The 25,134-nt window shown below is 45.1% G+C and overlaps 2 protein-coding genes across 5 annotated transcripts in view; both read left to right on the top strand.

The window, feature by feature from the left end:
- LOC132388633 (zinc finger protein 420-like) overlaps window positions 1–25,134 on the top strand; it is a 148,934-nt gene that overhangs the window by 22,157 nt on the left and 101,643 nt on the right. The window lies entirely within an intron of this gene.
- Window positions 122–8,625, top strand: LOC132388630 (zinc finger protein 229-like). Its single transcript, XM_059960995.1, has 2 exons — window positions 122–467; window positions 5,344–8,625. The coding sequence occupies exon 2, from the start codon at window positions 5,700–5,702 to the stop codon at window positions 6,903–6,905; it is 1,206 nt and encodes a 401-aa protein (XP_059816978.1). The 5' UTR covers window positions 122–467; window positions 5,344–5,699; the 3' UTR covers window positions 6,906–8,625.

Genomic DNA, 25,134 nt, shown 5'->3' with positions numbered 1-25,134 from the left:
GTGTGTGTGTGTGTGAGTGTGTGTGTGCGTGTGTCTGTGTGTGTGTGTGTGTGTGTGTGAGTGTGTGTGCGTGTGTGTCTGTGTGTGTGTGAGTGTGTGCGTGTGTCTGTGTGTGTGTGTGTTTCTAGCAACTGCAGAATCTCTTGTGTTTTATATCTGCCTCTGTAAGAGGGTTATACGAGAGGCATTAGGTAAATAGAATGCCTGTTGATATTGTTTTTGGGAGCCACTTTCTACGTTAAAACAGCTGCTGAGTTTTCGACACAGAAAAAAAAACCCTGAGGTGTGGACATGAAACGGGTGCTAGCAGGAATGTTTAATGGCACCGCGATTACTCATAAAGCCCTGGGTTTAAAATTTCGCTGCTTCTGAAGCAACGATCAAATACGCAGGCATCAAGGTCGATGACGTCACCGAATAGCACGCATGCGCGCCGTAGACAAAGGACATCCGGAGGATCGGTAAAGGTAAGAATGATTTTCTGGGCTGCTATCTTAAACACCGACTGAGGGACATTTGCTGTGAACTCTGGACATCATAGTCCGCAATCCTGGGACAGTCCTGCTCTCTTCCCTCTCTCTCAGCCCCGCGATCCGTACACGGACCCCGGGGAGCTTCCGGCTGATGAGTGAATGGGAACCGATGGATCTCTCAGACACAGCTGAGCTCCAGCTATCTAAACGCAAGGATTAGGAACTCGGAGAAAGGGAACAAAATCTTTTACATCACCAGTTGAGAAAATCACCTTTGTTCTATCTCCGATCACAAACAAGAGAAAATCTGCAGGTGCTGGAAATCCAAGCAACACACACAAAATGCCGGAGGAACTCAGCTTGAGTACTCTTTTCCATAGATGCTGCCTGGCCTGCTGAGCTCCACCAGCATTTTGTGTCTGTTGCTTCCTCTACCTCCTCTTGCTCTGGACTTTTCTACCGGTGAGAACATGTTTTGTCCCGTTATCCCTGGGTGCATAATGACATCAAACACCTTTGCCCTGGGCTACAAGTAGCTTTCACATCACAAATGTGCCAGACTCCAGTGAGACAGACTACTGCCCTTCCCTTCATATTCATTGGCATTGCATTCACTGAGTTCAACACCATCTGTCACTTGGGGGAGATTTCAGAGGAAATATTTATGTACAATACAGAAACTGGTATTACAGTATTGTGGCGATGCAAAATTTGCTGGAGAATTTGCAAGTGGGGAGTGATATTTGGAAATCTGACCTTTGAAAGTATCATTTAGCAAGCAAATCACATATGGACGGTTTGCAAAAGTTCAAGTGAGAAAATCCTTCATAACCCACAACAGGCCTGTTACATAGTTTGTGTGAGAGTGCAGATGAACTTGATCAAACCCAGAGGAGATCAAAGTTCTTATCGACAGTGAGTTGCTAGCTGTTAAAAGAAGTACCTCCCTATTTAAAATTCAGTGTGCATGTCTTGTTGTCAGTGGGTAAAAATTGCACAGCGCAAGGTGTTTCAGCACACCGGTCATTACAAATTAGACAGGACATTGGTGGGAAGGCGGGGAGACCTCCAGTGCCCCTGATACCCTCACATACAAGATGTGCATACAGCTGCAGCCTGTAACCCTGCATTTTAAGGAGCTGAAGCTGGAAATGGATGAATTCTGGATCATCTAGGAGTTGGAGGGGGAGATAGTTATAACATCAAGAGAGGTGAGTTACACCCAAGGTGCAGGACACATTAAACTGGGTGAGAGTAAGGAAGGGGAATGAGGTTAAATATCCATCACAGAGTACTCTTGGGGTCATCTCATACAACAACAGGTGGACCACTTTACAAACTGTTGGGGGGGGACGGGTTACCTGGCAGAGGAAAGTCAAATGTTCGGAAATTAAAACTAGCAGAGATCTAATATCCTAGTGGTAAGGCTTGCTATTGCTAGTGTGTGGAGTGGAGGGTGTTTGGTGAAACTAAATTTGCAGGGGGGAATTGGAGTCAGAATGCCAGAACAGATGGTGAAGCGGGTGAAATGAATTGACTTATACCATTCATATACATGAGTAGAAATCTTCATATTACTTCTTCATCTAAATGTGCAATCTGTAATTTACAATAAATAGTTTATACTTAGGACAGTCATTATAACAGAAACACAATTGTATCAGCATAAATTAATCAGTCTGTTGCCCTGGTGGAAGAAGCCGTCCAGGAGCCTGTTGGTCCAGCTTTTATGCTGCTGTACCATTTCCTGGAAGGTCGCAGCTGGAACAGTTTGTTGTTGGAGTGACATGGGTCCACAATGATCCTTTGGGACTTTTTACGCACCTGTCTGTGTAAATGTCCTGAACAATGGGAAGCACACAACTACAGATATGCCGGGCTGTCCGCACCACTCTCTGCAGAGCCCTACGATTGAGGGAAGTACAGTTCCCATATCAGGCAGTGATGCAGCCAGTCAGAATGCTCTCAATTGTGCCCCTGTAGAAAGTTCTTAGGATTTGGGGCCCCATCCCAAACTTCTTCAACCGTCTGAGGTGAAAGAGGCACACGGCCACGTACCACACAGCCGGTATGTACAGACCACATGAGATCCTTGGTGATGTTTATGCTGAGGAACTTAAAGCTGTTCACTCTCTCAACCCCACATCCATTGATGTTAAAAGGGGTTAGCCTGTCTCCATTCCTTCTGTAGTCCACAACCAGTTCCCTTGTTTTTGTGACATTGAGGGAGAGGTTGCTTTCTTGACACCAGAAAGATGTTGTTCAGACCTCAGATAGAGTCAGCAGACAAAAGGTTAAGCATGGTATGATGAACGTGCTGAGCTGTGTATATCAGAATGCAAGAAGCATTGTAGGAAAGCCCGATGAGCTCATGACAGGGAATTTGATATTGTAGCCATTATTGGGACTTGGTTGCTCCCAACACTCTGAGAGATTTAGAAAAAAAAAACTTTGTAGAGATCGCAGACTATGCTTAGAAACAAAGATTGATATAGTAAGCGATTTTAACTTTTTATATATTGAGTGGAATTCCCATACTGTAAAAGGACTAAATGGAGTAGAGTTTGTCAAATGTGCTCTTAATCAGGACGTCGTATTCCCGACATAGAGGTGTGCGGTAAGCTGTTAGGAAATGATCTTGCATTAGTGACAGAAGTTTGTGTATGGGAACACTTTGTATCTAGCGATCGTAATGATATAAGGTTCCAAGTAAATATGGAAAAAGAGAGGGCTGGACCATGGTTTGAGTTTCTAAATTGGAGAAAAGACAATTTTGATGGTATCAGAAAGATCTAATAAGTGTGGATTGGGACTGGCGGTTTTTCTAGCAAAGGAGTACTTGTAAGTGTGAGTTCTTCAGAAGTGAGGGAGTAGAGTTTGTATGTGCCTGCCAGAATAAAAGTGGTAAGGTAACTGGTACAGTGAAACTTGGGTTTCAAGAGATATTGAGACCTCGGATATTTTGTTCCTCTAAGTGTCTCAGACTGCTGGGCGCTACCAAGACTCATTAATGACTGACTCATTAATCATCATTCCAAGCCCTGAGCTTATCTGACTTTTTGTTTAGTCGTCTTCTGTTGGTTCCTAGAAGCTTCCCAATAGTTTTTTTGTTCTTTTGTTTGTCCTGTCTTTGTCTTTTATGTTGGTTTTGGCTTCTCATTTCAGCCATAGTTGTGTCCTCCTGCCTTTCCAATGCTTCCATTTCTTTGGGATATATCTGTCACTCAGCTCCCAAATTGCTCCCAGAAACTCCAGCCATTGCTGCTACGTTGTCACTCCTAACTTTTCCCTCCCAAACACGTTTGGCCAGCTCCTCTGTTACAGAAACATGGAGAAGTTCAGTACAGAAACAAGCTATTTGGCCCATCTGGTCAATGCCAAAAAAAATTTAAGCTGTCTAATGCAACGACCTGCACTGGGAACATCGCCCTCCATACCCCTACCATACAGGTACCTATCAAACTTCCCTTAATTGAGAAATCGAGTTCATATTCACCACTTGTGCTGGCATCTCTTTCCACACTCTCACGACCATTTCAGTAAAGAGCTTTCCCAAATGTTCCTGTTAAACTTTCACCATCCCCACTTACCCATGACCTCTGGTTGTCATCCTACCCAACCTCAGTGAAAAAAGCTGCTTGCATTTACCCGATCTATACCCTCATAATTTTGTAGACTTATAACAAATCCTCAAAGCAATGTCTAATTTCCTTGTTTATGTTTAGAGCCTTTTTTAGGTTTATGAAATGATGAGGGATGTTGATTGTGTGGATAGCCAGATGTTTGTTACATCGGCCTTTATAAATCTAAGTATAGAGTATAACAGTTGGAATGTAATGGTGAAGGGGTATTAGACATTGGTAAGACTGAATTTGGAGTATTCTGTGCAGTTTTGGTCACCTAATTACAGGAAGGATATTAATAAGGTTGAAAGAGTGCAGAGAAGGTTTACAAGGATGTTGCTGGGACTTGAGAAAGTGAGTTACAGAGAAAGGTTGAATGGGTTAGGACTTTGTTCCCTGGAATGTAGGAGAACGAGGGGTGATTTGATAGAGGTGTATAAAATTATGATGGGTATAGATAGAGTGAATGCAAGCAGGCTTTTTCCACTGAGGCCAGGGGAGAAAAAAAACAGTCATGGGTTAAGGGTGAAGGGGGAAAAGTTTAAAGGGAACATTAGGGGGTGCTTCTTCACTCAGAGAATGGTGGGAGTGTGGAATGAGCTGCCAGATGAAGTAGTGAATGCGGACTCACTTTTGACATTTAAGAAAAACTTGGACAGGTATATGGATGAGATGGGTTTGGAGAGATATGGCCCAGGTGCAGGTCAGTGGGACTAGGTAGAAAAATGGTTCTGCAAAAAGACCTGTTTCTGTGCTGTAATGTTCCATGGTTCTATAGTTGAAATTTCCCAGGGAAGAAATGGCTAACATGAGGGGGCATCATTTTAAGCTGCATGGATGTAGATACCGAGGGGATTTTGGAGTAAGATTTTACACAGAGAGTGGTGGGTGCGTGAAATGCACTGCCGAATATTTGTGTGAGAGTGCTTCAGTTACTGTGGGGCCAGCAACCCATGCAGCTCAGTTGGAACAGGGAGTAATACCAATGGCGAGAGTCAAACTGAGCCAGGTCACAGATTGAAGATGGCAGAAATGCCCCATTCTTATAGAGACAGGAGGAGCATCTGAGAGTTTGATGGTCATTTCAGATACCAGCAATCTGCCCAGTTAGAAGATGATTTCTCTCTCCAACTTGGGATGAACTTTACTGTAACAGTGTGATGTCAGATCACACCTTGACAACTCAAGTGATCTCATCTGAAATGTTGTCCTACCCCATTGATGGATTTTGTAAATCTTTTTTACAGGTTAAAAATGTCAAGGAATTTGTCTACGGGAATCTCAAACACAACACACCAGTTTTGCTGTCTTTGTCCAGATATTTAAGAAGTGCAGCAAGGGATTCACTCGATCATCCTTCCTGCTCAGACTGTGGGGAGGGATTCACTCGATTGTCCTTCCTGCTCAGACTGTATGGAGGGATTCACTCTGTCATCTAACTGACTGGCACACCCATCGTTTTACATGGCCGTTCACCTGCTCAGACAGTGGGAATGGATTCACTCGGTCATTTCAACTGAAGGTACTTCAGCAAGTTCACACTGGGCAGAGGCTGGTCATCTGCTGAACTTGTGGGAAAGGATTCACTCGGTCATCTGACCTAATGGCTCACCAGCGAGTTCACACCAGGGAGTGGCCGTTCACCTGCTCAGACTCTGGGAAGGGATTCACTCGGTCATCTGACGTAATGGCTCACCAGCGAGTTCACACTGGGGAGAGGCCGTTCATCTGCTCAGACTGTGGGAAGGGATTCATTTCGCCATCTAAACTGAAGATACATCAGAGAGTTCACACTGGAGAGAGGCCATTCACCTGCTCAGATTGTGGGAAGGGATTCACTCAGTCATCCTACCTACTGGTACACCAGTCAGTTCACACTGGGGAAAGGGCGTTCACTTGCTCAGAGTGTGGGAAAGGATTTACTCAATCATCCACCCTAATGGCTCACCAGCGAGTTCATAGTGGGGAGCGGCTGTTCACCTGCTCGGACTGTGGGAGGGGGTTCACTCGGTCATATAAACTGAAGGTACATCAGCGAGTTCACACTGGAGAGAGGCCATTCACCTGCTCGGACTGTGGGAAGGGATTCACTCAGTCATCTCTACTGAAGTTACATCAGCGAGTTCACACTGGGGAGCGGCCGTTCTCCTGCTCAGACTGTGGGAAGGGATTCACTTGCTCATCTCAACTGAAGGTACATCAGCGAGTTCATACTGGGGAGAGGCCGTTCACCTGTTCAGTCTGTGGGAAGGGATTCACTTTGTCACCTCACCTACTGAGACACCAGTTAGTTCATACTGGGGAGTGGCCATTCACTTGCTCAGTCTGTGGAAAGGGATTCACTGAATCATCTTTCCTGCAGAGACACCAGTCAGTTCACACTGGCAAGTGGCGGTTCACCTGCTCAGACTGTGGGAAGGGATTCAATTGGTCATCTCACCTGCTGTCACACCAGTCAGCCCATACAGGGAAAGGGCTGTTCACCTGCTCAGTCTGTGGGAAGGGTTTCATTTCATCATCTCAACTGAAGATACATCAGCGATTTCACACCGGGGAGAGGCCTTTCTCCTGCACAGACTGTGGGAAGGGATTCACTATGTCATCTCATCTGAAGGTACATCAGAGAGTTCACACTGGGGAGAGGCCATTCACCTGCTCAGACTGTGGGAAGGGATTCACTTCGTCATCTCAACTGAAGGTACATCATAGAGTTCACACTGGGGAGAGGCCGTTCACCTGCTCAGACTGTGGGAAGGGATTCACTCGGACATATCAACTACAGAGACACCAGCGAGTTCACACTGGGTAGAGGCCAATTTCATGCTCAGACTTTGGGAAAAAATTCTCTCAGCTAAATCAACCAATGTATATCACTGTTGACACTGGGGATATTCCCTTCACCTGCTGTGAATATGGGAATCGATTCACTTAGTGAACTAACCTTATGTAACTCTTGATTTGGCTAGTAGCTTAATATAACGGGTGATAGACCCCAGCCTGGCTAAACTTAAGAAATATCATTTGGATGGATGCTGTGTGATGTGTCCCCTGCTACAAATCAGAACCCTGAAATAACAGTAAACAACATGTGATTAAACAATTGAGCTTTGTAATTCATACTTTGACCAGTGGGTTAGTAAAGAAAGCAAATTTAAGAAAAAGAAAAAGGACCCATTCTCTCCATTTGCATTTTCTCATCTCTCCCTGGCAAAAGACCATGAAAATCTCTCTTCCAGACTCACAAGAAAGAACATTTCTGTCATTGGATAGCCCCATAGTCGTAGCCTAAACATTGCTGCTACTGAGAAACCATTACCTCAGCTGGGAAACTTTACTGAGAGGTCCTTACATTAGCAGTGAAACCTTACAGCATGTAAGACTTGTGATACACTACTGGGTTCACACTGGGGAGAAAGTTTCAATGAGCTGCATGCTGGATATTTGTCCATCACCATTGCTGAATGCAACTTCGAGACTGACTGTCGGTGCTGAACTCTGCAATTATTGCTGCGGCTCACCACACCCAGTTCTGCACCCTGGTCACTGGGCATGGGAGGAGTTTCTTCTGCTGCACATTCACCTTTAATGGGACTGGAGTTTAATATTCTGGATCTGAGACAAATAAATCAATTATATTTTAAACTCTGTCTCTGGTACTTACTGAATTTATAACACACCTAGTGTACAGTAGAGAGTCAACTCAAGCCAGCTGGACCCTGCCAGTGATCCAGTTCCACAACAGTTCTTTTAAATCTTCTCCTGTTGTTCATCTCTCGCTCTCCCTGGGTGGTGAGATCCACCACTGGATCCATATTCCAGTGGTGACGGATTCCAAACAGACACCACTCTGTGGTGAAGAGGTTTCCCTTGAGTTTTCTGCAGAGTGAAGAAGTCGAGGAGAAGGAAATCAGAAGTGGGGTGTGGCAATGTCAGAGTTGAAACATTTTGAAGCTGATTGACAGAGAAAATCTTTTGTTTGTCTGACTGATAACACGAACAATACCTGTGTTGAAGTGCTCCACTGTTTGAGGAACTGTGTGTGTTCGGAAATGCTTTATCTATTAAGGGAGTTGTTCCTGCTTGTTTATCTTGTAAAATTATATCTGGATCGTTGTTATGGATTGTCCTATCTGAAATAATGTATTGATTAATGTATAATTTTGTCATCATTTCATCTGCTCAGATTGTTGGGATGTCTCCCATGGAGGATCATACTCGTTCAACTGATTAATGTTTCCTTCCATAGTGATGATTAATTTTTCTGAGTTGGCCTCTCATTTAAGATTTCCGGTCTGTATTTCTTATCACAATTGCATATACACACATGGAGTGCTGAATCCAGTTCATTTTTGATGAAAACATATATACCTTGAAGTTTTATCTGACTGTTCTGTGATATTTTTTTATTTCATGTGTGTTATTTCCCTTCCTCCATCTGTCCAAGGTAGTGTTAATCTAAGTGGGTTTGAGTGTAAATAGTCTTTTCTAAAGCTTTCTTATTGTTTATCTTTCTAAATTTTACTAATTGAAATGGGACCAAGATATTTTTATAAAAAAAAGTCAATGTCAGTATTGATGAAAGTGTTTATTGCCTGTGTTGTATTTGTTAATTATTGAGCTCAATTTGGTAGTTTTTTTTTAAAAGTCTTGAACTGAATTTTGTCAAAGGTTTTCCCTATTTTGCAGTACTTTCTATTTTCTTTGCTTGTTGATATTCCAGATATGTGGGTATCAAGTGTCCTGGTGAAGGATCTTGGCCCGAAATGTTGATTCCCATCCATAGATGCTGCCTGACATGCTGAGCTTCTCCAGCACTTTGTGTGTAGTTCTCTAGATTTCTTGCAACTGCAGGTCCTCTTGTTTCCCAGATACTTATATGTTTCTTGAAAGAAGAAGCCAAGAACAAGCTGGTAGTGGGGTTGTGTGGCTCTGTTGGTAAAATATTAAATTAAATCATTAGAAAGAAGTGGCGTAGGGTAGGAAGGTGTAAAATCTGTGGGTAGAATTAAGGAACAGCAAATGTAAAAAAAAATCCCTGATGACAATTGTACAGAGACCCCCAAACAGTCGTAAGTATGTGGTCCTCAAATTACAATGGGAGATAGAAAATGCGTGCCAAGAGGGCAATGTTACAGTAGTCATGGGGGATTGTCATGCAGGTAATTAGGAAAATTAGGATGGTGTTGGTCTCAAGAGGAGGAATTCCTGGAATGCCTACAAGATGCTTTTTTAGAGCAGCTCGTGATTGAGTTCACTTGGGGATCAGCTATTCTGGATTGGGTGTTGTAATAAACCAGAATTAATTAGGTCACTTAAGTCCAAAGAACCTTTAGTGATCTTAATCTGATCTAATTCACCCTGACATTAGAGAAGGAGAAGCTAAAGTCAGGTGGAATAAAGAGAATTAGAGGGGCACGAGAGAAAAATTGTTCAAAATTGATCTAAAAAAAACATGGGCTGGGATGAAAACAGATCAGCAATGTCTGGAATTTTTGGAAGGCACAGGATATATACTGTGGCATGCAAAATTTGGGCACCCCTGTTCAAAATTTATTTTACTGTGATTAGATAAGCGAGTAAAAGATGACTTGATTACAAAAGGCATAAAGTTAAAGATGACACTTTTTAAATATATTTTAAGCAAGATTACATTTTTATTTCCATCTTTTACAATTTCAAAATAACAAAAAAGGAAAAGGGCCCAAAGCAAAAGTTTGGGCACCCTGCATGTTCGTTACTGAGTAAAACCCCCTTTGGCAAGTATCACAGCTTGTAAACACTTTTTGTAGCCAACCAACAGTCTTTCAGTTCTTGTTTGAGTAAATTTCTGGGTTCACTCATAAGTAGCAAAGTACTGACTGTGGAAACTACAAATGAGAATATTATTCAGGTCACAGAGCAGCAGTACTGAAACAGGCCTACTAGTCCATGCTGACCTGTTTTTGTTGTTACTGCCTGGTTCCAGCTACCTGCTCCAGAGCCTCCATACACCTCCCATCCACGTCCTCACCCAAATTCCTTTTCAGTGTCTAAATCGAACCCACATCCTCCACTTCCACTGGCAGCTCATTCCACACTCTCACCAACCTCCGAGTGAAGAATACCCCTTCAGGTTCCCCGAAAATAATTTACTTTCACCCTGAACGTATGTCCAATGTCAGGGTGAGAGGGAGGACGGGGCACAGAGGGAAGACAGTAAGGGAAGGTGGTGGTCGAGTGCAGAGAGGGAAACAGAGTGGAGAGTTTATACTTAATATCTTTCAGAAAAAGTAATTGTTTGAACTTACTGCAAACCTGCTATCCATACCCTGCACGTTATTGATCTAGATGACAAGTAGCAGTGCTTGGCGTTCAAAGTAAATATTGTTATCAGAGCACACATATGTCACCACATACAACCCTGAGATTGTTTTTCCTACAGGAACATTTAGCAAATCTATAGAATAGTAAAAGGATCAATGAAAGTTCAACTAGAGCATAGAATTCAACAAACTGTGCAAATGCAAATATATTCAAATATCAATGAATAATGAGAGCAATGTGGTGTAACCCTGAGGAACCTCACTAGGCCCGGGCCTCGAGTCCAATAAACAGCCTCCCACCATCACTCTCTGCTTCCTACCATCAAGACAACTGTGCATCCAGTGAGCCAGCTCTCCCTGGATCCCGTGTGATCTGACTTTCCACAGCAACTTACCATGTGAACCTTATCAAAGGCCTCACTGATGCCCACATCAGCCACGATCCTGGGGCGGAGGTGTCACAGATAAAGAGGGCATGGATTTAAGCAGAGGATGAAGAGCTTTAGAGGGATCTGAGGAAGAGATTTCCCACTCAGAGGGTAGCTGAAATCTGGAACACACTGCCCGAGGTGGTGGTTGAGGCTGTTCCCTTCACAACATTTACGAAGAGGATGAGCATTGAAACTGCCGAGATACAGTCGGCTGTGAACCAAGTGCTGATAAATGGGACCAGTGGAGACAGTGAGTGGATGGTCAGAACAGGTATGGCTGGCCAAAGGCCTGTTTCCGTGCTCTGTGATCCACCACTCCGGACATGTCAGATTAATGATTGTACCACTGCAAGGCATTGATTTCAAAACTCCACACCCCTCTCCATCCTGAAATAAACCAGACTGAACTCCTTTGTCACTACTGTGAGTATCAGTTTCTGTCAAGGTAACATACAAGTTGATCACTTTTGCTGAACAACTGGCAATTGATGAAGTTTCTTCCGTTAATGTTGCTGCCTTACAGCAAAGCTAAATCTCTCACTGTGTCAGAATCAGTAATTAAATCAGACCCCAAACACTCTGCTTTCATCCCTGCATGTTATAACTGGAACCATCTCACTGAGGGTCTGATGGAGACATGGGATCACATATCCCCTGCTCCTGACATTTCAATTACCCTCAAAATGGTTTACTGATTCAGTCTGAAGGTTATGGTACATTCAGCTCGTCATCAGACCTGACAAACCATGTCTTCCCACAGCTGGTTCCACATGTTGGTGTGTCCTCTTTCCTCCACCTCCAGGGAAGCTGCATCTCCACACAAACTCCTCACTTGAGATGACTGTCTATACCCGTGACACAGGAAATCACATCTCTGTCACTCTCCTGATACCGTGTCTGACCTGCTCACCCCCGGGTATCCTCCATCAACAAGCCTCTTCCTCAGACACCATCTGTGAGATTATATAAAAATATAATTACTGTAAAACGATCTATCAGACAGCTCCTGCACCCCATCACCCCGGACGATGATTTGCTGATTAAAACTCTCTCTTCTCAGGCCTTTCCCTACTCCCTTTCCCTACTGCCTTTCCCTTTGCAAACTCCAGATAAGCCAGCTGATCCGAATCCACTGTGAGGACATTTATATCTCACAGGAGGATGTAGAAACCCGTGTTGTCCTCTGATACAGAGGTCACTGACACCCCACCGCCATCCCAATCTGCACCAACAGCCAATGACGCTGACAGCTCTTCCAGACACTGGGGCTTTGTAACAAACACAATGTTAGCAGCAAGATTAAACAGTAATTCATTCGAAGAGAGAATGGCTGCTTCCTGAAAGGACACGCGAGCGTCCGATACAACGGAGCAGATCCTCCCCTGTTTACAACTTTATTTGACCCGGGTCACGGAACGTCCGATCATCCCACTTTCTCACAACAGCAAACCCACCCTCCCCGACTATGATCCTACACCTTCCCTGCACTCACCCCACGCCCAAGTCCACCCACAACCTCTACCCACACACACATAGACAGATCCCCTTCACACTAAATCCCTCCCAGCCTGGGAACCACAACTAACTGATCCCACAGCCTGGCCTCGGACGCAAAGTTAAAACTGGGGCTGCGGGTCCGGAGAGCCCGGAGCCTCCAGCCGTCCGGCAGAGCTCGTTCCCGGCACTTTTCATTGAAACATAGAAAACCTACAGCACAATACAGGCCCTTCGGCACACAAAGTTGTGCTTCCACGGCAGCTGGCCCCTGGTTTCCGCAAACCCGAGATCAGACCCTTCTTCACGGACTCCTGAACAGAATAACGGCCGGCGACAGCTCCAGTCGGCACTGCGCCTGCGTTTAGCAGGAGGTTCTGTGCTGCACCAGTCGTGGCCGGAGGTCCCTACAGAGGGACCAGTGGACGGAGGCGGGAGGGACAACGGAGAGGTAAATCACAAACACGACAAAGTCTGCAGATGCTGGAAATTCAGAGCAACACAAACAAAATGCTGGAGGAACTCAGCTGGCCGGGCAGCATCTACCGGAAAGAATCAGCAGTCGACGTTTCCAGTTGAACCCTCCTTCAGGACTGAGATGGGATGGGAGAAATATCTGAATAAAATCGGGGCGGGCGAGGAAATGTCTCGCTGGAAGGTGATAGGTGAAGCCAGGTAGGTGGGAAAGCTCAAGAGCAGAAGAAAATAGAGTCTAATAGGAGAGGAGAGTGGAGAATCGGAGAAAGGGATGGAGCAGTGGATCCAGAGAGAAGTGATAAGCAGGAGAGAGGACGTGAGAAGTCAGAGAGGGAGTGGGAGGGAGGGGTGTGAATGAAATTTATTCACCGGAAGGAGAAATCTATATTTATGCTATCAGGTTGCGGGGGGGGGGGGGGTGCCCAGACGGAGTATAAGTTGCTGATCCTGGACACTCAGGGTGGACTCGTCTTGGCAAAAGATGGGCTGACACGTCGGAACGAGAATGGGAATCGGAATTGAAATGTTTGGACACCGGAAGTCCCGCTCTGAGCGGATAGTTCAAAGTTTAATTTATTATAAAAGCAGGTATCCATAAACAACTCTTGAGTTTTTTTTTCTTCTTCTCCAGAGAACCACGAAACAAAAAAAGAGCATGAAAGTCGCTCAGGGAGAAGAATCAAACTACCCCCCCCCCCCCCCCGCATAAAAAAGATCTTCATCCTGATCATCAAACCCCAAACACACCCCTCTGGAGAAAATGGAACAATAACATCGACTCCCCCCCGATAAAAAAAAACACCCCTACCCCGCACAACTGCGGAGGAGCCGGTGTCACGAGTGTCGAGGCGGCCGCATCGGGAGCAGCGGACACAACGGGCGACCCCGGAAGATTCACAGGTGAAGTTTCGCCTCACCTGGAAGGATGTTTGGACAACGGAGAGAGTTCGGCCGTCCGGCCCTTTCACTGTGACACCCCGAAATCCACATCAAATCCGTCCAAACGAATCTGGGCGAGCTTTAATGGCCAATAAATATAATTCCTCTCAGCGATCAGCTGTCTGAGTGATTCCCTGACTCTGAGAGGAGAGGGTATCTATGGTCCACACTGTCAGGGTGTTGAGTTTACCAGGAGACAAAGACTGCAGGGACGAGAGGTTTTCTGTTGACTAATACACTGTGTGTGGACCCCGCCGGCAATTCTGGTGTTGAGACCGGAATCGAGACAAACACCACGCTGCCCACTCCACCAACAACACGGCACAGCCGGACACATAACAGGGGCCTTTACATCTCACAACGCTGGATTCAGTGATGAAACCCGTGAATAATGTTGTTGTCCCTCTGAAATCATAAGGAACGCCCATTAAGGCTACACCCCTACAGGTGACCTCACACAGACTCCCCCTCCCGCCTGACGTGCTCTCCACAGCGGGATCTGCCCTCACGTGCGCGGTGTCTTAAATAAATAAATGATAGATAGATAAGGTATGGGGAAAGACGGAGAGGAGGGGCATTAACTGAAGTTAATCAATAGTAATCAATATTCAGATTCAATAAAAAGAGTAATCAATATTCATACCGTCAGGTTGTAATATCAGATGTTGTTCCTCCAACCTGAGTGTGGCTTCATCTTGAAGTAGAGGAGGCCACGGTCAGACATATCAGAATGGGAATGGGACGTGGAATTAAAATGTGTGGCCACTGGGAGGTCCTGCTTTCACTGACGGACAGAGCGTGGGTCTTCGGAAACAAAAGGATGCGCCAGCAGAGAATATGGCAGAGGATGGTTTCGATCCATCGACCCCTGGATTATGGGCCCACCACGCTTCCGCTGTTACAAATCGGAGTAACTCAGCAGGTCCGGGCAGTATGTATGGAACTGAATACAAAGGGAACGTTTCGGGCCGGGACCTTTTATTGGAACTGGAAATGAAGAGGGGAGAGGCAATATCAATGATTGAGTTGGAATGTATGGGTTGCTTTGCTGTGAGACTCGGAGCTCAGGGTCTGTGTTTAAACAGCACATTCCTCAGAACAGGGAGCGGACTTTCTGCTGAAAACAAATCCAACTGGTTCGAAGTTTCACTCTCAGTCACGCAAACAAAGTCACTTTAGAATTCTATTCAACTATTTAATGTACAAGGGTATAATGTACAATGAAATGAATGTACAAGGGTATATGTGCTATCGTAGGGACAGAAATGTGGGGGGAGGGGGAGGGGTGGCCCTGTTGGTGAGGAAAGAGATTCAGTCCTTTGCAAGGGGGGGGCATAGGATCAGGAGAAGTAGAGTATGTGTACATAGAACTGAGGAACAGTAAGGGCAAAAAGACACTAATGGGTGGTGTCTACAGGCCCCCAAACAGTAGCATGGATATTGGATGCAAGTTGAATAGGGAGTTAACATTGACATCTGGCAAAGGCAATGTCGCAGTAGTTATGGGGGATTTCAACATGCAGGTGAACTGGGAGAATCAGGTTGGTGCTGGACCCCAGGATAGGGAGTTTGTAGAGTGCCTACGGGATGCATTCTTGGAACAGCTTGTATGAGAGCCAACCAAGGACAAGGCTACTCTGGATTTAGTGTTATGTAATGAACAGGATTTGAAAAGCGATCTTGAAGTAAAGGAGCCATTAGGAGGTAGTGACCATAATATGATAAGTTTTTATCTGCAATTTGAGAAGGTTAAGGGCAGATCGGAGGTGTCAGTGTTGCAGTTGAACAACGGAGACTATGGAGCCATGAGGGAGGAGCTGGCCAAAGTTAAATGGACAGATATCCTAGCAGAAAAGACAGTGGAAGAGCAATGGCAGGTATTCTTGGGAATAATGCACAAGGTGCAAAATCAGTTCATCCCCCGGAGAAGGAAGGATTCAAAGGGGGGAAAGGGGCCACAGTGGTTGACAAAGGAAGTCAGAGATTGCATAGCATTAAAAAAGGAGAAGTATGACAGAGCTAAGATGAGTGGGAAGACAGATGATTGGAAAATTTTTACGGAACAACAGAACTTAACGAAAAAGGCAATACGGGGAGAAAAAATGAGGCACAAACGCAAGCTAGCCCGGAATATAAAATAATTTGCAAATGCTTTTTTAGGTATGTGAAGAGAAAGAAGATAGTTAAGAACAATGTTGGGCCCTTGAAGAATGAATTGGGTGAAATTGTTATGGGAAACCGAGAAATGGCAGAAGAATTTAATAAGTACTTTAGATCTATCTTCACTAGGGAAGACACAAGCAATCTCCCAGATGTTTGGATGGGCCAAGGACATAGGGTAACAGAGGAAATTAAACAGATTGACATTAGGAAGGAGACGGTGATGAGTAGACTGATGGGACTGAAGGCTGACAAATCCCCAGGCCCAGATGGTCTGCATCCTAGGGAACTAAAGGAGGTTGCTCTGGAAATTGCAGATGCATTGGTAATCATTTTAAAATATTCCTTAGATTCAGGATCAGTTCCTGAGGATTGGAGAATGGCTAATGTTATCCCACTTTTTAAGAAAGGAAGGAGGGAGAAAGCAGAGAACTATCGTCCTGTCAGCCTAACATCAGTAATGGGGAAGATGCTAGGGTACATTATTAAAGATGAAATAGTGGCATATCTAGATAGCAGTGATAGGATTGGGCCGAGCCAGCATGGATTTACCAAGGGCAAATCATGCTTGACTAATCTGTTGGAGTTTTTCGAGGATGTAACCGGGATGTTGAACAAGGGAGATCCAGTGGATGTAGTGTACCTCGATTTTCAGAAGGCATTTGATAAGGTCCCACATAGGAGATTGGTGGGTAAAATCAGAGCTCATGGCTTTGGGGATCAGATATTGACATGAATAGAAAACTGGTTGGCAGATAGAAAGCAAAAGGTAGTGGTGAATGGGTGTTTCTAGGAATGGCTAGTGGGGTGCCACAGGGCTCGGTATTGGGACCACAGCTGTTTACGAATTATATCAACGATTTAGATAAATGCAATGAGAATAACATCAGCAAGTTTGCTGATGATACTAAGCTGGGTGGCAGTGTGACATGTGATGAGGATGTTAGGAGAATTCAGGGTGACTTGGATAGGCTGGGTGAGTGGGCAGATACTTGGCAGATGACGTTTAATGTGAATAAGTGTGAGGTTATCCACTTTGGGAGTAAGAACAGGAAGGCAGATTATTATCTGAACGGTGTAGAGTTAGGTAAGGGAGAAATACAAAGAAATCTAGGAGTCCTTGTTCATCAGTCACTGAAGGTAAATGAGCAAGTGCAGCAGGCAGTGAAGAAGGCTAATGGAATGTTGGCCTTTATTACAAAGGGAATTGAGTACAAGAGCAAGGAAATCCCTTTGCATTTGTACAGGGCCCTGGTGAGACCACACTTGGAGTATTGTGCAGAGTTTTGTTCTCCAGGGTTAAGGAAGGACATCCTCCTGGCTGTCGAGGAAGTGCAGCGTATATTCACAAGGTTAATTCCTGGGATGTCCGGACTGTCTTACGCAGAGCGGTTAGAGAGACTGGGTTTGTATATGCTGGAATTAAGGAGATTGAGAGGAAAAACTTCTTCTCCCAGAGAGTTGTGGGAGTCTGGAATGCACTGCCTCGGAAGGTAGTGGAGACCAATTCTCTGGATGCTTTCAAGAAGGAGCTAGATAGGTATCTTATGGACAGGGGAGTCAAGGGATATGGGGACAAGGCAGGAACCGGGTATTGATAGTAGTTGATCGGCCATGATCTCGGAATGGGGGTGCAAGCTCAATGGGCCGAATAGTCTACTTCTGCACCTATTGTCTATTGTCTATTGTCTATTTCTGTACATGCAAAGATGCTAAACTGTTAATAGTTAATAGTTTAACTATTAACTATTTCTTCTGCAGGGAAGAGCAATAAACCAATGAATATGTAATTTATCTTATAGGATGGGCTTGAACCAGCTACGTAACCAATTACAGTTGCTGCCCTAGTTGCTGTGAAATTGCAGAATTTGACTATTTTTACTTCAAACTCACATATCTGCAGTTGTTTTAAAAGTATTTTTTCCACGATGCTTTTAAGAAAAATCACTCCATGACATTCACAAATGTGAAATTCTTTAATACAAAGACATTACACAGTGTATGAAACGTGTATGATTCCCTGTTAAAGGAAACATGCTAAATACCCCTTTAATTTTGTTGATGTAAGGTTAAAAGTGAGGGGCAAAATGGAGATGAGAATGTAATCAATGAGGGAGGGCTGAGGGAAACGGGTTTCAGGAGAAGTGGTTTCAAGTGTGGAGTGAGCACGAGGGTTGTTGGAAAAGGATGAGTGAGGGTGATGTGTGCGGAACAGAATGAGGTAAGTGCAGGGATTGGAGGAAAGAGATGTAGAAGAAAGCATCGGCTCACTACAGGAAGGATGTGGAAACCATAGAAAAGGTGAGAGGAGATTTACAAGGATTTTGCCTGGATTGGGGAGCATGCGTTTTGAAAACAGTTCGAGTGAACTCGGCCTTTTCTCCTTGGAGCGTCGGAGGATGAGAGGTGGTCTGATAGAGGTGTACAAGATGATGAGAGGCATTGATCCTGCGGATTGTCAGAGGCTTTTTTCCCCAGGGCGGAAATGGCTAACACGAGAGGGCACAGTTTTAAAGTGCTTGGAAGTAGCTGCAGAGGAGATGACAGGAGTAGGTACAGAGAGTGGCGAGTGCGTGGAATGGGCTGTTGGTGACGGTGGTGGAGGTGGATATGACAGGTTCCTTTAAGAGGCTCCTAGATAGGTACATGGAGCTGAGTGAAATAGGGGGTTATGTGTAAACCTAGGTGATTTCCAAAGTAAAGACATGTTGGACTCAGCTTTGTGGGCCGAAGGGCCTGTGTTGTGCTGTTGACTTTCTTTGTTTCAATGAAAGAGAACGACAGTGAGGAGGTATGGATGAGTGAGAGAGGTGCTGTGACTGGACGGAATAATTAGACTAACTGTTTATTCATCCACAGTGCAAAGGTTGTTAGACGTGGCTAATCACAAATCACTGAGCAAATCCAGGGTGAGATTACAGTTTTTGGTCTCTGTATTCCACACCAGGAGTTTCACCAGGGTCTGGTGTAAGCAGCTGTCTGGCCTTGCACATTCCACATTCCAGTGAGTGGTCACTCTGCGAAAATGAAATCCAATCGGTTTAACATTTCAATATCATTCCGATGTGAAAGCATTCACATTAGTATTCTGCTAAGCTATTTCTGCTGCAGGGAAGGTCAGTGAATCTGAAAACTGATATAAAGAACAGTACCAATGGTCTCGAAACTGCAACGTTATCAATTACCTGCTTGCTGTGAGTTTCCGGAATTGTACAACTTTTTCTTTCAGACTCACATTATCTACAGTTGTCTCTAAAAAAATTATTTCATGATTCTTATAAAAAAATCAGGTTGTAACATTCACCAGACCATATGACTTGGAGCAGAATTTAGCCTATCAATTCAGCTCCGCCACTCCATCATAGCTGACCCCTGATCCCACTCACTCAACCCCATACATCTGCCTTCTAGCCATAACCTTTGATGCCCTGACCGATCAGGAGACTATCAACCTCTGCCTTAAATATTCCCACAGACTTGGCCTCCACTACAGTCTGTGGCAGAGCATTCCACAGATTCACTACTCTCTGTCTAAAGAAAAAAATCATTTTTTCATCTTTTCTAAACAGTTACCCCTCAATTTTGAGGCTGTGTCCTCTAGGTTTGGATACGCCCACCATTCTCTCCACATCTAAACTCGCCGGTCCTTTCAACATTCGGTAGGTTTCAATGAGATCCCCCAGCATTCCTGTAATTCCAGTCAGTACAGGCCCAAAGCTGCCACATGCTCCTCATATGTGAACCTCTTCATTGCTGGAATCATCCTCATGAACCTCCTGCGGTCACTCAACGATGACAACACATCGTTTCCGAGATATTGGACACAAATCTGTTGACAATACTGAAAATATGGCCCGATTAGTATCTCAGAATTTTGTACTCAGATTAGTGTACTCAGAATTTTCTCCTTGCTTTTATATTCTATTCCCTTTGAAATAAAGAACAGCATTGCATTTGCCTTCTTCACTACAGACTCAACCTTTAAATTAACGTCCAAGGAAATTAACCTTGCACGAGTACTCATGATCCTTTCTGCACTTGTGATGTTTGAACCTTCTCCCCATTTAGATGATAGTCTGCACTATTGTTCCTTCTACCAGAATGTGTTATCATACTTTTCCCAACACTGTATTCCCTTTGACACTTTTTGTCCATTCGTTCAATTTGTCTGAGTCGTTGCTTCATCCGCACTACCTATTGCTCCACCTATCTTCGTATCATCCACAAACTTTGCCACAAAACCATCCACATTCCATTATCTAAATCACTGATAAATAATGTGAAGAACTGTGGTCCCAATACTGACCCCTGAGGATCACCACTAGTCACCGGCAGCCAACGAGAAAAGCCTCCTTTTATTCCCACTGACAGCCTTCTGCCTGTCAACCATTCCCCTATTCCAGTAATGCCACAGGATTTTAGCTTTTTAAGCAGCCTCATGTGTGGCACCTTACCAAATGTCTTCTGAAAATGTAAGCAAAGTATATCCACTGTCTTCCCTTTGACCACCCTGCTGGTTACTTCCTCAAAGAACTCTAGTAGGCTTATCGGGCAAGATTTCTCTCCACAAAAACCATGATGACTTTGACTTATTTTATCATTAGTCTCCAAGTACCCCGAAACCTCATTCTTAATAATAGACTCCAACTGCTCCCCAACCACTAACATAAGGATAACTGGCCTATAATTTCCTTTTTTTTTACGGTCCTCGCATCTTAAAGAGCGGAGTGACATTTACAATCTTTCAGTCCAACATATCTGCAGGTGAAGTGTTGCCTCTCTTGGAAGGACTGGCAGGTGTAGCATTCTGGCCGCCTACAGAGATAAGTGCCAGGAGGCAGATTAGTGGGGACGGATCACTGTGGAAGTGTAGGTGAGTTAGCGTTAGTGTTAGGATCCTTTTTTGAGATGACTGAAGTTGTGGAGAATGTTGTGTTGATGCAGAACCTGACTGGGTGGTAGTTTATGACAAGAGGAAGACCATCACTGTTAAGGCAGAAGGAAATGGAGGAGATTCGGGTGAGAGCAGCATCAGTGGAAAAGGACGGGAAACGACATTCTTTGAAGAAGAACATCTGTGATGTCCTGAAGTGAAAATCCTCACCCTGGGAATAAATCTCAACACCCCCTTCTCAACACCCCTCTCCCCAAGCACCCCCTCTCTCAGCACACACCACCCCTCAGCACCCCTTTCCCCAAGCACACCCCTCTCTCAACACAACCCCTCCCTCCACACTTTCTCTACACACCCCTCTCAGCACCTCCCTCCCCAAGCACCCCCTCTCTCAACATATCCCCCTCTCTCAACACACCCTCTCCATCCACCCTTTCTCAACACCCCCCTCTCAGCACCTCCCTCCCCACGCACAACTCCTCTCAGCACACACCCCCTCCCTCAACTCCCCACCTCTCCCTCCACCCCGTCTTAGCACCTCCTTCCCTAAGCACACCGCCTCTCTCAGCACACACCCTCTCCCTCAACACCCCACCCCTCCCTCCACCCTCTCTACCCGCGCACACCCCCTTCCCTGCGCATCCCCTCTCTCCGCACTCCCCTGTCTCAGCACACACCCCCTCTCTCAACTCATCCCCCTCTCTCAACACTTCCTTTCCCTCAACACCACCCTCCCTACCTCCATCTCCCTCTGCTACGCAGCATCGTCCTGCAAAAGTTGCTCTACTATTTACCCCTGCCGTCCCACTCCCTACTCTTCCCCTCCCTCTCACACCCCCCCCCCCCTCACCCGGAGGGGCGTATATAAAGTGGGGAAAGAGAAGAGGGGTGCGAAGGGGATAGACAGTCCGTACCTGGAGAGGAAAGAGAAGACGAGGGGTGAAGGCGCGAGAGAGCGGGGTAGGGTGTAGGGAAAGAAGGAAAGGGAGAGTAGCGAAAGAGGAAGGAGCGTCTAGCGGGGAGGAGAGAGCATGGGATGAGGAGAGAGCGGGAGGGGGAGGAGAGAACGAGGGGTAGGTGGGGATGAGAGAGCGGGAGGAAAAGAAGACGGGGGTGGGATTGGGAGGAGAGCACAACGGGCAGGGGTGGGTGGGAGGAGAGCAAGTGTTTTTGTAATGAGCGACTGACACTGTATAACCAAATGATCTCGGGTGTAGCGGCTCAGACTGAAATCTGCGTGCACGGTGAGCACCGTTCACCCGGGACCGCACTGAACTCGGTCCGGTTTCAACATCACAGTAAGTGTTGTCTCCGATTCTCCAGAATCAGGGAACGTTTTCAACGGGATTCGGCTTCTGTCGGGACCGGGAGGGAATTCAGTGGGAGAAGGGGAATCTGAAATCTTCAAATTAACGAATTAATTATTGACCAAATGGATTAAAAGAAACGATTACCTTCAATTGCAAACCTTCTCCAGTTGTTCTCGTCGCTGCCGAAAAGCCTTTCGCACCGACAATGATATGCGCAATGTCCCCACGGGGCAGGGAAATAGTCTCTGTCCCTCTCCTCCCTCTCACCCCTCTTACTCACTCACTCACTCACTCACATACACACGAAAAACTATTCGGAATACAGAACTACTCTAAGATGTTGCCGTTCGGATCGTCGCAGTGGACAATGCTGCAGATATATTTATTTAATTAAATTGTGTATTTTTAATAGATATGTAAAAACTCTTAAAGTCCGATCGGAATTCAAACAAGTCGAAATTCAGATTGCAGACACTGGTGAACTTTCTTTTCTATATCATCGGTGTTTTTATTTATTTTCCCCCTGTAACAGAAATATTTAAACGCAGTGTTAAATTAGCTTTGTTCACAGTTGAAGGTGAGTGCGGAAAGTCGAACTGGTTTGTATGGTTTCAGCAGAGAAGCCGTTCCCCGCTCTGAGGGATGTCTGTGTGTTGGAATTCGCCCTGTGGACACCACAGAGAATCGTGCTGTGAGTTTTCACAGATTAGCACCCCCCCTTCCCCTCCTCCCCCGAAGCTACTAAATGACCCTCGCCTGACTGTCTGCTGTAAAGTTAGAATCTACCCACACGGAAACTGAACATTCTTAAGGTGAGAATAATTCAGCTTCTGATATTTATTTCCGATCTTTATTTCCAACCGACACGTTACCTGCGTTTTGGATTAGTGATCAAGAAGTTACTTGCAAACAAGCGAAAATTTACAGATTCCGGAGCAACACACACGAAATGTTGGAGAAACTCAGCAGGCCAGACAGCATCTATGAAAAGAGTGAACGGACGACGTTTTGGGCCAAAATCCTTCGATATGACTCCTTTCCGAGATGTTGCCTGGCCTGCTGATTTCCTCCGGCATTTAGTGTGTTTTGCAAGAAGTTATTCGCTCTATTTCAAGTCTCCTCTGTCGGTCGTGGTATTTGTGTTCTTGCATTATCCTGTCTGCACGGTTGAGATTCTCCACTGTTTATGTCAAGGTTAAAAACAGTTCCCGAATCAGGGGTTACGATTCGAAAGCAAGCGTGGGAAAAGTTATTTAGCCAACACGGCTTCTAATAATAGAAAACAGAACCGCGTTACAATAAGTATCTGTTACTAAAAGTTAAATTAAATAAGTATTGCAAAAATAAATTCAGTGAAGTACGTTCGTGGGTTCCATGTCAATTCCGAAATGGGATGGCAGAGGGAAGGAAGCGGTTCCTGAGTAGTTGAGTGTGTGCCCTCAATCTCCTGTACCACCTTCCTGCTGATACCAACGAGAAGAGGGCATCTCCTTGGTGAAGCAGATCCCTAATGATTGATGCCACTGTTTTGTAATAGCTGCCGTGCATTCTTTGTAACTGCATCGGTATGCTGGGCCCTGGAGATCCTCAGAGATGCTGACACACAGGGACATGAAGTTGCTCTTCCTGGGCACTGGTATAATTGTTAGCCTTCTAAGGGATGTTCAAACTTCCAACTGCAGCAAAAATGACCCCATCTCTGAAGCATTCACAGAATACAACTCCTGTTTCTCTGGGGTGGCTGAAATCCCTTGTAAATCTGTGTGACGACAGCACCCACCATTTCCTCACTCTCCTGAAATTGGCGGAAACACCAAAAAATTCCCACGATGTATTTTATTGAAGGAAAGGCAGATGAGCTTAGGTCATGGATTAACACATGACATTATGATATTGTCACCATCAATAAGCCTGGCTTGCAGAGAACTGGCAGATCAATATTCTGGGGTTCTGTTGTTTTGGACAGGACAGAGCGTGAGGGATTAAAGGGGTAGGGGTGGTTTCACTCAGGGAAACTGTCACGGCAGTGTGCAGAAAGGGCAGATGGGAGAACTCATCTAGTGAGGTTTTATGGGTAGATCGAAGAAATAAAATTTGTTTGAACATGTTAATGGGTCTATCTTATAGACCACCCAAGAGTCTGTGGGATTTAGAGGATCAAATTAGTAGACGTCAGAGAATATTGCAAGAACCATAATTTGTTATAATATGATTTTAACCCTCCACATACAGACTGGAACTCTCATACTGTAGATGTACTCATGTAGTTGACAAATGTCTAACAGAAGTTTCATTAATCAGTACATTGAGGTCCCAAAGACTCAAGTGTGATACTTGATCTCCCATTGGGGACTGAGACAGGACAGAGGTAATAGAAGTCTGTGTAGGGAAACTGTTTGCATCTGGTGATCACAATGCCATCAGATTCAAAGGAAGTATGGCGAACGACAGCTCTGCTCCGTGGTATTGAGGCCCTGGTAAAGAAAACAAAACGTACAACCAAGCTGGATGAACTCAGCAGGTCGGGCAGCATCTGTCATCAGACTGATTAGGGACATCCAACATGACTTTGTGTGTTCTAGACAATCTATTGAGTTTTTCAAAGAGGTTACAAGGAATGTTACCAGGAAAGTTGATGAAGGCAAGGCTCTTGATATTGTCTACATGGACTTTAGCAAGGCATTTGACAAGGTCCCGCATAGGGTGTTGACCTATAAATTTCATTCTCTTGGCATTCAAGTTGATTTATTAAATGGGAGTAGACATTAGCATAGAGGAGGAAGGCAGATAGTGATAGCAGATGGTTGCCTCTCTGACTGGAGACCCGTGACTTGTGGATTTCCAGAGGGATCGGTGCTGATATCCGTTGTTGTTTGTCAACTTTATCAATGATCTCGATGATAATTAGATTATCCGGATCAGCAAATTGGCAGATGAAACCAAGGTTCGGGGTGTATTTGACAGCGAGGAAAACTAACAGAGCTGACAGCGAGATCTGCGCCAGGAGTAAAAATGTCTGACAATGGCAGAT

The sequence above is a fragment of the Hypanus sabinus genome, unplaced genomic scaffold (genome assembly GCF_030144855.1).
Source record: "Hypanus sabinus isolate sHypSab1 unplaced genomic scaffold, sHypSab1.hap1 scaffold_368, whole genome shotgun sequence".
Lineage (NCBI taxonomy): Eukaryota > Metazoa > Chordata > Chondrichthyes > Myliobatiformes > Dasyatidae > Hypanus > Hypanus sabinus.
This window is presented reverse-complemented; position numbering and strand designations above follow the sequence as displayed.

Excerpts from the sequence above, each read along its gene's own strand:
- LOC132388630 (XM_059960995.1), top strand. The coding sequence starts at position 5,700 with ATGGCTCACCAGCGAGTTCACACCAGGGAGTGGCCGTTCACCTGCTCA.